General features: G+C 28.9%; 1 protein-coding gene across 3 annotated transcripts in view; it reads left to right on the top strand.

The window, feature by feature from the left end:
• Window positions 1–14,791, top strand: part of mTor (serine/threonine-protein kinase Tor) — a 218,302-nt gene that overhangs the window by 77,850 nt on the left and 125,661 nt on the right. For all 3 annotated transcript variants that reach the window (XM_076464082.1, XM_076464079.1, XM_076464080.1), the window contains exons 17-22: window positions 2,791–2,874; window positions 3,577–3,669; window positions 7,761–7,895; window positions 8,102–8,231; window positions 12,995–13,239; window positions 13,505–13,591. In XM_076464082.1, coding sequence (XP_076320197.1) covers window positions 2,791–2,874; window positions 3,577–3,669; window positions 7,761–7,895; window positions 8,102–8,231; window positions 12,995–13,239; window positions 13,505–13,591 — 774 coding nt within the window. The remainder of the gene's footprint in view (window positions 1–2,790; window positions 2,875–3,576; window positions 3,670–7,760; window positions 7,896–8,101; window positions 8,232–12,994; window positions 13,240–13,504; window positions 13,592–14,791) is intronic.

Below are 14,791 nucleotides of genomic sequence, written 5' to 3'. Positions count from 1 at the left end.
TTTACACATTTCATTTCTTATCTAACAGCATTATTAATAAATAGACAATCTACTTAAAAATTAACAATTGTTACATCATGATCCAAATCTAACTCTTTGGTGTTAAATGTTACCAAACTGAAAACTACCTTTTAAGGAATACTCATTACGTACAAGATCTTTTAAATCATCACTCAAAAATTTTGATATTTTAAAATTATTATTTAATATTTGATATGGTAGGTCCCACTGGACCATTTGATTTTGTGTATTTTGGTAATGCACAAATAATACCTACATATGAGCCAGTTTCATGTAGAGTTGCTCATTTATAATATTTTCTTTTTTAAGTTTTAAATGATATATACACAACTTTGTTTCTCTAGATTTAGTTGATCTTTTTCTCAAGTGAAAAATTTATTAATATCATTAAAATGCAAAGTTATGGATAGCTAGACAGATAGCCCTCATGTAGCTTTGTGTAAAATTGAAAACAAACGAAGTTTACTAAATTTCTTTAATACCTGCATTTCTAACAAGTTAATATTTCATGGTTTTTGGTTAAAATCATACACAAACCATTCAAACCTATCCAAGATATATGTTTATATTATCAAAATTTATCTGTTCTGATGGATTTAACAATACAGTTCTTAAGATATGCTCAAACCCAAGAAGGTAATTGTGAAGTTACATTTATTTAGGGGTAAGAGCAGATACTAATATCCAAGATAATAGTTACTTTTTTATATCATTTAAGTTATAACTGGGTAAATTTATCATGACATCTTTGGTATCTCTTAAATTTATTCACTTGTTTTTTTCATCAAATTCAGGAATAAACTGTCAACTATTAGTAAGTTATTGTTAAAAGTATAAAAATAGAACATTTAATAGTTGCTGTTAATTTTGTAATCTTAATGGGGTTTTTTTTTCTTAACTGACTCTGGATAGCTAGAAGCTTATGTAATTATTAAAAAAATCATTTTCATTTATTATTTTTAATGTACACTTTACTCCAGGAGGTAAAAGTTTTAATACATTGAGCAGACCAGCAAGTGCTTGTGAGTTCCTTTTAAAAGTATGAAAAGTAGAAACTACTATTCTAAAACTTAATACTTGCTGTATTAATCCTTTCATTCACTAATCCTGTAACCATGAAAGTATCCATGAGAGTAGTTATAGTATAATTTGTTTACAATGTATGCATATTTTTACAAAATTTTGAAGGTTTTTTCATAAAGGCTTTCATACACAAAATATCTAGTTTTTGAATTAAGTATTAAGATTTCTCAACAGACTTTTTCATAAAACTTTTCTTTTAGAGTAATTTTCATTTTATGTATCAAAAAAGTTTAAAATTTCACATGTAAAACGTAAGCTTAATATAAGTACATAAACAATTAGAAAATTTTGTCAGTGATTCTCTGAGAAAAATATATAAAACAGGATACTAGTACAGTTCCCATTAATAAAGTGAAATAAGTGTGCTGTGAAACAACTAGGTTCAAATTCTTTGTCATGGGAAAATATAGTTATGAAATATATAAACAATTATCTGCTACTTATTATTAACATAATACTGATAGAATAAAAACTATCTTTAATAGATTTTACTACAAATTTAGTAAATGTTGGTCAGTATGTGAAAAAAAGAAAGAGTTGAAGAGCTTGGAGTGTAAAAATTCTTAAAATAATAAATGAAATATTTAGAACATTTATTTGTATTGAGCATCAAAATTATTATAATATTCCAAATAGATAACATAGCTACTTAATGGTAGAAAGTGTGTATTAAATCAGAAATGAGTAACTAATTGATTGAGATGAATCTAAAAATCTGTTGTAAAAAATATTATGGATATTTAAAATATAATTATGTAGTAAATATTGTTAATATGCACTAAAAATTTTATTTTTGATATATGTATATAAAAGTTGAATTCCCTGAAGCAAACATGATCAACACTAGAGTAAATCTTTGTATTGTATATTCTGAAAGGTTTCTCAATTTTTCTTTGAACTGTTTCAAATCCAAGCTCAAATTTATGGTAATTTTTTCCTGATTTAATATCAAGGTAGTTCTTTGAAGATTTTGTTCTGTGGAATGTTAATTTATGAAACTTGCTTGCATGAGTAAGAGAGATAAAAGCAACACAGATTGATTAAACATATAAAAATATGAATAAATAAATATTACAGTTAAAAACATCTGAAAGTGTGAAGCACTTGAAGATTGCAAGTATAATGTTGAGTAGATATTACTGTCAGATAGTGATATTTATTATATTACCAAAAAAGAATTGTTTTCAAATGTTGTATTTATATATTTATGTAAAATTACATTTTCTGGAGTGTTAAAAATGCTATACCAAAATAAATCTATTATTGTATCTCACAATTAGCTATTTCCCAAGTGTATGTGTGTGTGTGTGTAAATAACACACTAGCTACTTAATTTTGCCAGTGAGAAAATAACGTTTAACCAATAAGTTTAGATGTGGTAAAATAAATCAAGGCTGACCAAACAGCTGAAGTTATTTTTAAAACAAACTTTGCATGACAAATTCTCTATATAATCTCCTTTACTAACTCTGATTAATTTGTAAAATATATTAATCATGTATATATTTGTTTTATATTGCCTTTAACTCTTAAACTGCATGCAACTCACTCACTTCAATTGTTATGTATTCATAAAGGAAATTCAAATTTAGATTTATGTTGTTGCTCAAGCTTTTGATTACTGATGTTAAATTTCAATCTTAATCTGAAACAGTAATTTTCTGTTCACCAAAAAACTATTATTAGGTACTTATCCCAAAACTAAAAGACCAGGATCCAAACCCAGGTGTAGTGATCAATGTCCTGGCAGCTATTGGAGAACAAGCACAGGTATTGGTGTTTTTTAATGTGGATAGGTTTTGAGTTTGCCTTTTTATTGTAATATCTTAACAGTTGTATGATAGCCTCTTTATTTTCAGTCTTTTTGTTGTTGTCGTCATTTTAAATATGAACAATATTTTGCAATAAATGAAAATAAGTAATTTTACTTACAATACATATGTTGTTTCAAATTCCTTTAGGAAACAAAGAACTATGTATTTTATAATCTTAAATAATATAAATTATTTGGTCATTTTATAAACTTCCTACTTTACTTACTGTAACATTAAAAAATGCCTAAAATAATATTTCAGTGGTTCATTATTATACTTTGAATCTGAATCCAAATAATTTCTCCTGATGCAGTGATTTCAGAAATTTAGCCTTAAAATTAGGAAAGTTTGTTATGTATAGGAAAATCTCTTACCCTTGTTGCAAGTAGGTCAACATGTCCCAGCAGTGAAAACTGGAAAGCAAATTGATGGTTTGAATATGACCTCCATTGAATTACTTTGTAAATTTTTGATAAAAATTTGTCTAAATCATATTGACTATGAAAACTAAGGTACTTTTTAAAAGTTATGGCACAGTAAAATGACTTGGTTGTCAGTTTTCTGTCAACTATTATGTTTTTTCTGGCAAAATATTGAACAATTTTCAGTATATTATAGAGTAACTGGTGAACAAATAATTTTTTGTTTAATTTATTAGGTTAGCGGAACAGAGATGCGAAAGTGGTTGGATGAATTAATGCCGATCATCTTGGACATGCTACAAGATTCATCTTCTTTGGCCAAACGAGAGGTGATACTAGTTTCTTCATAAGTGTTAAAATTTTTCTAGTTATTTTTATATGATTTTATTACACAAATAATTTGCATGTAACACTGTTAGACATTATGGAATAAGATACATTTATGTCCAAATAGGCAATTATTATTGAGCTTTGTCTCCTTTGTAACAAGCAAATTGAAATCTACATCTAATACCTTTTTATTAGTCCTTGAGAAACATAGAAGTTATTACAAAAATTTTAATTTCATATCACCACTAAAACAACATCAAGCCATGATCATAGAACTTACAAATTCATAATAATTTAGAAATGGGAAAAAAAAAGGCTTTAGGTAGTGAAAAGAAGAGACTGAAGAAACTTCACAAAATTTGAAACAGGGTTTACTTTAGTTTAATAAACTTGGTAATTTACAATGTCCATACATGCCTTGACGAGTCTCCAAAAAAAAAACCATGGGAGTTGATTACAAAATCTTGGGGACTATTTCTGGGAACCACGACTACCAATCTAAAGTCTTGGGAAGGTGTCATTCAGTCAATCTTGGACCTTTGTTACATAATGTGATGGGACACTGTTGTGCATGAACTATTCACACAAACCATTGCCACAGCTTTCCAAATGTGACACTATTTATTCCTGCAGCACATGCACTATTGACTCTTGTAATAAAGAAAAACTGTCCAACCATATAAGTCTCATAGATTACACTATACCCTAACTTTGGGCACACTTCCTTAAACCAGTGTGGATGTCTGATTATTATGTATAATATGTTTGTTGACTTTTCAGTTCACATAAAAGGTGGTCTTCTCATTGAAAAGAAAGGTTTGGGGGGAAGATCTCATTCTTTTTACATTGTATAATGAATCATTCACTCATCAATGACCTGAATCATCCTCACTCAGTTTATATAGTAGTTGTATTTTTGTATGGGTGTCATTTTGCCTTAATGAAGATGTGAATTTTCAATTTTGTAATGACTAGTTCCATTGATATCCTATGACAAGATTTCTAAGATTGACCAAGAGAAAATTGTGTCTTACCACTTGGGGGGTGACCTGTCATCCACATTGTCAATCTCTATAAATTTAGTTAGCAACTTTCTAGTGACTAATGTTTTTCTCTATATATATCTGGATTGCATGCATTAAAATTGTGAGCAACTTTCCACTTGGACTATCCTTTTCTGCCACACAGCAGGATTAACTTGACTTTCTTGTGCTTTAACAGCATCATAATCAATCACATATCTGACCTTAAGAAAAACTGCAACTCACTTATGGTTTATATAGAGTAGTCCCCAAATGGTACAGTGGTAAGTCTACGGATTTACAATGCTAAAATCAGGAGCTCGATTCACCTTGGTGGATTCTTATAGAGTAAGTTATTAAAAATTGTTAAATTCAAATATTTTTCTACATCATTAATATTTTTATCGTTGTAATTTAGTCTACAAAAATTTCCAAGGGAAACTGTTTGCTCCGTGTGGTAATCAAATTAACTTATCCTAAAGAATAAAAGTAACAAACTTTTAGTTGACTAAACTAATGTATAAAGTGAAGCTTTTTTTATATATTTAAAAACAGCTGATATGGGTAGAGAAAGCACAAGTAGAGGAGCGAACAAAGTTTCATCCTTCTTCGGTCATTGTCATTTAAAAAGGTTGAAATGTTGTTTGCTCCTCTACTAGTGCTTTCTCTATCCATACCAGCCATTTTTAAATATATAATTTTCTGTACAAGTGGGTTTTCTTGTCATCATGTGAAGCTTCTCTATTTAATATATACATAATGCAAACCAAAACTAGGGCATTTCAATGAGTAGCTTTGTAACCTGTTTTAGTTTTCCTCACTTTTAAATAGAATCTTGATTGAAATACAAAAATTCAAATTATGAATAAGAATTTGAGTAAATAAAGAGAAGTATAAGTTAATAGATATATAGAGTGCTAAATTAAAGCATGTAAGTAACAAAGAACATTAACTGAAAATTTAAGGTGAAGAAAAGGAAAATCAGGAGCATTGGGAAATATGTCATCTTGAGAGTATGAAATCATATACTTGTCAGCAGCTTTTAGCCTGAACCTATTAAAGAGATTCTTCCCTGTCTTCATATGGCCCAACATGGCCAGGTGGTTAGGGCACTCAATTTGTAATCCGAGGATTGTGGGTTCAAATCCCCGTCACACCAAGCATGCTTGCCCTTTCAGCCATGAGGGCATTATAATGTGACAGTCACTTCCACTATTTATTGGTAAGAGTAGCCCAAGAGGAGGCAGTGGGTGGTGATGACTAGCTGCCTTCCCTCTAGGCTTAAGTTCGTCCAACAAAAAGTTTCTATATACCAGGGAACTTTTTATCTATTGCAATTGCTTTTATTGATATTTAACTGTTATCACTTTCTAGATGAAACAAATGTTTGAAATTTTCATTCATTGGCAGTGCATTAAACATACTCAATAAATATTTGGTTGATCAGAAACAATTACTTTGCAAGACTTTTTATAATATCCATTTAACACACTATTTTAAGGCATTTTATATTGGGATTAAGGACTGAAAAACAAAAATACATTTAATGTTTATGCATGGGTGTTTTTTCTGTTTTGCACATGTAAATAATGACTAAGGATAAAGCTCAGAGTTATGCTCTGAAGTTGAATTCTTGGGTAATTCTTTTAGCTGTGTCATTTACCTCTGTCATTGAATGTTTACTTCTCCTGTTCTTTAGTCAATACAACTAACAACTCAGGGCACACCCTACTAATGTGCATCAGTAAGAAAAAGGTACATTTGAATATGAATCTAAGATCATATAAATTCACACTTTTTATATAACCACTAACACCTTCAACCCTTTTGCTGTGCTGTTTGGCTAACAGTACATCTGCTAGTACATGTATGTTGTATTGTAGAAGGTATGGCATTATATCATCCTTTTCTCTGTTGCATGTCCTCATTAGAATAATGTGCTTCCACAGTAGTTTAGGCTTAAATCATGGAGCTTTGACATTTGCTGCTTTTCTTCTGTAACTGTTTTTTTGCTGTTTAGCCATGATAAAGGATTAACTATGCTTTTACCTGTACAAAGTCTTCCCTCCTCATTATTCCAGCAAAATCAAAACTGTGAATATTGGAGAAGCTCCAAGATCTATCACAAGTATGGTTTGAATATTGACTTCTTGAAGAAATGTGTTGTGCTCGTGCATATATCAAGACAGATTATATAACTGAGAGCAAGCTATTTTTAATGCAACTAAAAGATGAATAAATATGATGGGATTGTGAACTCATAAAATACCCATATTAACAGTTTTCAAAATATGAAACAAAAACTGCATTATTATAACAAAATTTGTTAAAAAACAAACAGAATAAACACCGTAACCATATTGAATCAGTTAAAACAGATAAGCTGACTTAACTGTTAGTCATTAGAAAACAGTGAGTTGGTTTGTTGATTCAGCATGTTCTTCAGAAGTAAGACATTTAACCAAAACAAAGGATAATGACAAAAGATGCTCTGTTAATAATAAAACATTTGCTTGAATAAACAGCAAAAGCCATGTCACCCACTTTATCACTTTTTTACAATAAACATAACATACATTTATAGCTTCTACTTGTTATTACAATTTACTAGCAAAGCTGTGTCTTACTTTAGCTGGAAAGTAAATGTGTGACTTCACCTCCCCTGTTCATCAAACCATAATAGCGGTAGATAAATGTTGTAAACAAAATTTCTGTTTTTATTTGACTGTTATGCAAATGCTTTGATAGGAAACAATCAAGTATTTTGAATATATGTTATATTTTAGTTGGATAATTTTACACTGGTTCTAACTTCTTCCTTCACTTTGAAGAAGGTTTAAAACTGAATGAAACTAGCTCTTCCATCTTGATAATGCTTGTGTAGTTTCAAATTTATTTCCCTTCAATACAAGAAATATTTATATTTTATAACTGTATAATTATTTTAACAGTATAGAAAAATGATTAAACATAAATCACAGTAAGCAGTCAGTGACCATTTAATTCTGTCTACTTGTTTTATAATATGTTTGTTTCTGTTAAATTACATTTCTCCCATTCTTTCTAAGGTTGGATTGTGGACACTTGGAAGGTTGGTAGAAAGTACTGGCTATGTGGTTGAGCCATATGCCAAATATCCATCACTCTTAGATGTTCTGTTAAATTTCTTGAAGACTGAACAGACTAGTGGAATAAGACGTGAGGTAAAAGACATGCTTGCTTTTTGGTAATGTTAATTTGAATTTGGTAGAAAATAAGTTATGAATTAAATGTCCTTGTAAAACTATCTAATGTATTTTCAACACTACTGAGTCTGTTTTACTTACCTTTTTTTAAAACTGTAATCTTAATGCACTTTGTTTTCCCAAATAGAAGATTAACAAAACAACACTGATTTTTTTTTCTCTAGGCTATTAGAGTTTTGGGTCTTTTGGGAGCACTGGATCCTTACAAGCACAAAGTAAACTTAGGACTCATTGACCACTCAGGAGAGTCTGGAGCTGTACTCAGTATGAGTGATTCTTCACATGATAGTCAAGGTAATGGTCAACTTGATGCAAGTTTTGTGTTTTTAACATGATTTTTAAGTAATGTATAACCATTATAGAAACATAACTATTGATTATTATAATAGTAGACCATATTAATGTTTCATATTTTGTTTTCGTAAAGAATGCATAATATGTGATTTTTCTTAAAATCTGTATATTTAGTAAAACTAACAAATAGAATATGTTCATTTTTAACTAAATAAATTAAATAAATTTAATAAATTCAGTAAGCTTTCTTCTTGATAATTTATGGATGCAGCTTCAATTTAATAATTTTTATTTGTACAAATGGCAAATATATATATAATGATATTTTAGCCTAAGTTTTTAAGAAATATTGTATTTGTTATTAGCAATTTAAACAAAATTTCTCTATCTCAGCATTAAATAGTGGTGAATCACTCATTACAATCATTGCTTCCAGTGCAGTTCTGTCTGAACTTTGTTGAATTTTATGTAAGAGGAACAGTTGATTATAATATTAGACTATTAATTCACAATAGAAAAAGTTAGAGGAATCAGAATTTTGAAAATGTTTGTGACATGTCTTGTTTCAGACAACTGTTTTCGGATGAAATATTATACATATATTGATCAGCAAGTTTGACAAAAGTGATGTGCTGATTAGTTTTCAAAATTGGAGATTTTGTCAGCTTTGAGTAGGTATTTTTCTTTTAGGAACCTTTTCTGATTTTGTCTGTTGGGAAAAATATCAAATACTGTGATAAAAGTTCAGAAGGTATAGCATGAGCAGGCTTTCTATTCTTTTTCCTGAAGGATACATGATTTGGACAAAAAAAATTGTTATTAACTTTCCTTACTCACAATAAAAATGATAAACATAATTTTGCATATAAATAAATTTGATAAACTCTTACATGCACTGAAAGAACAGTTAAGTTACATCATTAATACATTACACACATTCATCAGTAGCCATAGCAGATATTTTCTTGTATTTACATAGTTTTGTATAACGGATATGTTCACATACTCTCTAAACAAAAAAATAATACTGGAAAAGCTGAAAAACATTAAATATTTTGTATGGTAAACTTCTCTATTTACTGTCTGGTCATGACTAAGACTTGGTACATTTACTTTTCAGCATTCATCAGCCTTACATTTTAAATCTTAGTGTGGATTTCAGAACTTTTAAAGATCCAAAAAATGTTTAGATTATTTCCTTCTTTAGACTAATTAACTTTCTGGATGTAAAAACTTAAGTTCCTGTAAACATATTTCATATTGGTCAATTCATATAAGCTTCTGGCAGGAGTAATAATATCTAATAAATAACAAAATATTTACATGAAATCTTACCATTTTAGTTCACACAGAATAAATAAATACTTTTGTTTTTGCCATAGGTGTAACAACCACTCATTTACATGCTTTTTTAAATACATAATGCTGTCATACATTAAGAAGCGAAAGAAAAAGAATTGTACCATATAAACAGTAATCAATAAAATATCCAATAAAGAGCATGGTTATGCTAAAATATAGCTTATGAATTTGAAAAAAAAAATGTTTGCACTATCCTACTGATGAATCTGGCTGACTATGTGAATGGCATTGATGCTTCACACCAACCCAGTTTCTCTTTGCTGTATTCCCAAGTATACAAAGTGTATTTTTTTAAAATTTAATTAGCTATTATTACAAGCCTATAGTACATAGAAAAATCAGATTTTTAATAAGGTATCTTTACCGAATATTTGATTATGAATTTATGAAGCTTACTGAATCACTTCAAGTGTTGTTGTTGTTTTGAATTAAGCATATAGCTACACAATGGGCTATCTGTGTGTAAGTCCACAGACATACTGCTGAGCCACTGGGGGGCAGACTTCAAGTGTAAAATAATTTTTGTACTACAAATAAAAATACATCTTTCTTAAGTTTTGTATTTAATTTATATAATCTCTGAAGTTATTATTAAATTTTATTTTTGATAAAACCTTAAACTTTACCTCTTACTTTCCCTACCCTAATACTGACTGATGTGAAATTGTCTGTAGTAGAAGTTGAAAGATTGTGATATAAATTCAGAATTTTTTTTTTCTAGTATGACTGCATCTTATACAATTAATTATATTTTCTGAACAGCATTAAGCTCCCAACACAATCAAATAAGCTTTTATTTAATTTTTTTTGTTTCATTGCTCTCTGAATCTGTTTATATAGCATAGTGAAACAATAAATCAGCAAACAAACTGTCAAATAACATTGACTGTACAGTCAAGTTACTTAAGACAAGGACAGTATTGTTGTAATTCTGAAGAATTTTTTTAAATTTTGTTTTATGTAACATAAGTTTATGATTCTTACATTTTAATTACACTTATTAAAACAATAATTAAAATTTATTAATTGAACGTTTACTATAACCTTGAAGTATCTTGCACACTGATGCATAAACTTCTTTTCTCAGTATGTTGATTGTTAAAAATAATACATATAGCTTTCAAATTTGTATTTTAAGATGTACAAAAATACAGTAGTTTTCAACTTTCCAAAATTAGTGTTCTTTATCTGAATTTTTTGATAACCTGTTGATTGGTTAAAGAAATTTCTTTACTAATTGAAGCAACATCTTTAGTTCAAACGCATCAAACTTACAGCAGATTTTTGCTTTTTACTGATCAAACAAACAATAGACAAATTTGTAAAGGTAATGAAATAGGACTGTTTCATGTGTGTGCAACAAAAACATATATCTCTGTAAAGCAAGAAAAGTGGACATTTATTTTACATTCTAGTTATGTAGTACACGTTTAATTTGAGACACTGAAATGCAAAAAAAGAGAAATTGGAGTGCCAAATGGATGTGTTACATGGTATTCAAGATAGAGAATATATTTAAATATTTACTATTGGAATTAAAAAATTAAAATTTTGATAATATAAAACATTTAAGTGTAGACTATGCTCTGATTCCAGGCTTATTGACATATGTTGACAATAAAATAGTTTAATTTCAAATGTAATTCTTATAAGGTTGTGACATGAACACCTTGACACAGCCATACACAGAATTTTAACAGGAATGTTAATTGTAAAATGTCACTTAAAACCATATCCTGTGTTTATATTAATAAAATGTTGTGCACATTTATAGGCATGTATATGTACTCAATAATTTACTGTGTTTTACATTTAGAAAGTGTTTTAAACCATTTTGAAGAAATTTACAAACTTTCAGACTACAGAGTTTTGATATTATAGAAAGAAAATATAAATTCGTATAATAAGACATGATACACATGAGGGCCTGGCATGGCCATTGATAGGATATCAAACTCCTATCAATATATATCACTTTTATATATATTTGCATTACACTCTTACCATTGACTACCTTTTACTGAAAATGAGACACTTACAATAGTACATAGAGAAATAAACATTTCCTGGAAAACCAGATGACCTTCATGACGTTACTTAACTCCCTTTATACATATATCACTCTTTCAATTATACCACCTCCACTTTCAGTTTGACCCTGAAGAAGAAACGTTCACCTTTTGAAAGTGCTCAGATTGTAGAGTTTTTATTTCATTTCTATCAATACTTCTTGAACTTGCATGTTTTTCTAATGTCATGAATGATTTATGAGTGATATTTGTTTCTAAGAGAGATTTCCTGTAGATTCAACATATTGTAGCCTCAGTTTACTGACCTTATATGTGGAATTTTTGTTTTGTGAATGTTTTATTGTGGTAATGTAAAATGAATCTTTAAATTTGCTTGTTTTCCAAAAGTAAGTTCCATTCTGGTGAGAAACAGAAACCTACTAATGAAAATCATAATGTCATTTATGAATTTGTGTTTTTGCAATTGAACATACATTGGAGAAAAGTGATGAATACTCACAACAAGAATAAAATAACATAAAGACACTGCAAGCCTTTTGAAAACACAAAATTGAATCCTTGGAGAACATCATGTCAACTGGACATAAAATAAACTGGAAAAAAAAATTAGAATCATTGATACATACAAATTCTGGAAGAAAAGAAAAAGAATCATTCTACAATAGCACAATAAAACATCCACTAAAAAGAGATTCTAGATTAGAGGTGATTAACATTGGTTGAATCAACAGCAAATCTCTCCACTAATCAGAAATAGAGCTAAACCAACCAATTGTAACACATTCTCCACAATCTACCAGAATACTGTTAAGACAGATTACACTAAATATCAAACTATCATCCTTATCATTATTTCTTAAACAAGCACTTTCCATCTATTCAACTAAGTTTCATCATGAAGGTATAATAAGTTAAGCTTTTTCACATCTCAAAATCATCTAGAGATGTTTTCACGATGAAAGTGTTGTGAAGAAGTAGGATTTGTTACACCTAACAACAACAACAAGGTAAGACCAATGTGAGGATGGTGTCATAATAATAATTTATAATTTTATTGTTTATTTTGCATTAAAGAATTTGAAATTTATTAAAGTGAGAACTTCTATATTTCCACAAGTTCATACTATATGCAAGATATTTTCAGTCACTTAAAACTTAAGTAGAATATGTTAGGGTTTAAGTTTCAAAACGTGGACAAATAGTTTGAATTTTCCGGTAAAGAAAAATAAATCTTCATGATAAATATTTTTGTATTTCATTGTGGAAAGCCAAATGTTTGTTCATGGTATTTTGTGTTAATTATATGCTAATGTTATTAATGATTTTATTAGAACTATGTACTGTATATTGATTTTTCTTTTATTTTTTCAGAACTTACAGCCAGTGAAATGCTGGTGAACATGTCAAGTTCTCTGGATGAGTTCTACCCAGCGATTACTATAGCCATATTGATGCGAATTATTCGTGATTCTTCCCTGTTTCAACATCACACTATGGTTGTTCATGCTGTAACATTCATCTTTAAAAGTCTTGGAATTCGCTGTGTGCCATATGTCCCACAGGTCATGCCATCATTTATTAACTTCATTCGCACGTCTGATGGAACAATCAGAGAGGTGTATATATATATTTTATTACTGCCATAAAAGAGTGTATTTATCATTCTAAAGATTTCTATGTTATTTGCCTGTAGGAAGCTGAAGTGTTATTTCTTTTTTTTTCAATGAAATATATTAAAATTATGTAAATAATTTTTCTTTTTCTTAACAAAACGTGAAATTTTGTAATATTAACTTTCCCCTTTATATATAAGCATGTATAATCTTCCTCCTCCCAGTTTGTGAATTATATATTCATCCTTCAATATTTTATTCCATTTAGTTTCTGTTTCAACAATTAGGACAAATGATATCCTTTGTCAAGCAACACATCAGAAATTATTTGGATGATATCTTTGATCTCATAAAAGTAAGTATTAGTTGTGCATATAGAAATTTGAAATATATAGGCATAAACATTTAAATATCTTTAATGCATAAGATGATGGGTAGGGTTCTGTGTGTGTTTATATAGACATGTATATTACATTCCATTCCATTATATTTTAAATAATGTGGGAAATAAATGTTTACATTCTATTTTTATTAGTGAATGCAAACTTTTTTATTATTTTTTAAACTCAGTTTAATTATGGTTACTAAATAAACAGAGTAATTGTACAAATTTGTATTTATAACTATTTACTATATATCTATATTGGATGGTAAACTAGAATGTTCAGAAGTACTGTTGCATATTTCAAAATTAAAGTTATTTTGAACAGAAACTAAAGTACCTATCAAGAAAGGCACTTCTGTTGGTATTGTTTGTCATTGTGTCTTTCCCACAATAGGTAGTGAACAGTTGAGAAAAATTACTGAATTTTATGAACTAATAAATACTTTCTATTTTCTACTTATTTCAAGTAATAACATTATTACTATGCCTGATAGGCTATCAGTAACTCTTACTTCTTGGGTTCTTCTATTTGTTGCACCTGTCATATGATGTAATGCATTCCAAAAAAAAAGGGGGGGATGGAATGGTTTGAAAATTGAAATTCACTTTGTACAGATTATACAGAATAATACAAAATATATTTTTTATGAATGATGTTTTTATTCTCATCTTTGGAAATTAATTTTTGTATGTGTGTGAAATTTTCAAAGAAAATAAACAACTACCTTTGTTACAGATTTCAATTACAAAGTATTTTGTTTTAATACAAAACAAAGTTTATTTTGTCCTTGGGCATAGGGGCACACTAGTAGGTCTTATAGAGTTGATCATTCACAGATTGAGTCAAAATGACACCAGCTATCTGAGATAAAAGTAGCAGTAATGAAAATTATGCTCATTTCTGAAGGCTAAAAACCATTTCTTATAGCCTTTATATAGCTAGAAAAATGAAAAGTCCTTAAAAGAGAAAAACTTAAGAGTGAGAACAAAAGTTTCAGTTTTAGGTTTTAAGTTACATACATAGGCACACACGGAAGTTGAGGGCATTATATTAGAACTATTTTGTATTGCTACACTCCATATCACCATGTTTAATCATACTCTGTTTGAGGACAGTTTCCAGTGCAAGAATCTCTGTCATGGGGATGCTGTGTGCAAAGAATATCTCGC

The sequence above is a fragment of the Tachypleus tridentatus genome, chromosome 10 (genome assembly GCF_004210375.1).
Source record: "Tachypleus tridentatus isolate NWPU-2018 chromosome 10, ASM421037v1, whole genome shotgun sequence".
Taxonomy (NCBI): domain Eukaryota; kingdom Metazoa; phylum Arthropoda; class Merostomata; order Xiphosura; family Limulidae; genus Tachypleus; species Tachypleus tridentatus.
This window is presented reverse-complemented; position numbering and strand designations above follow the sequence as displayed.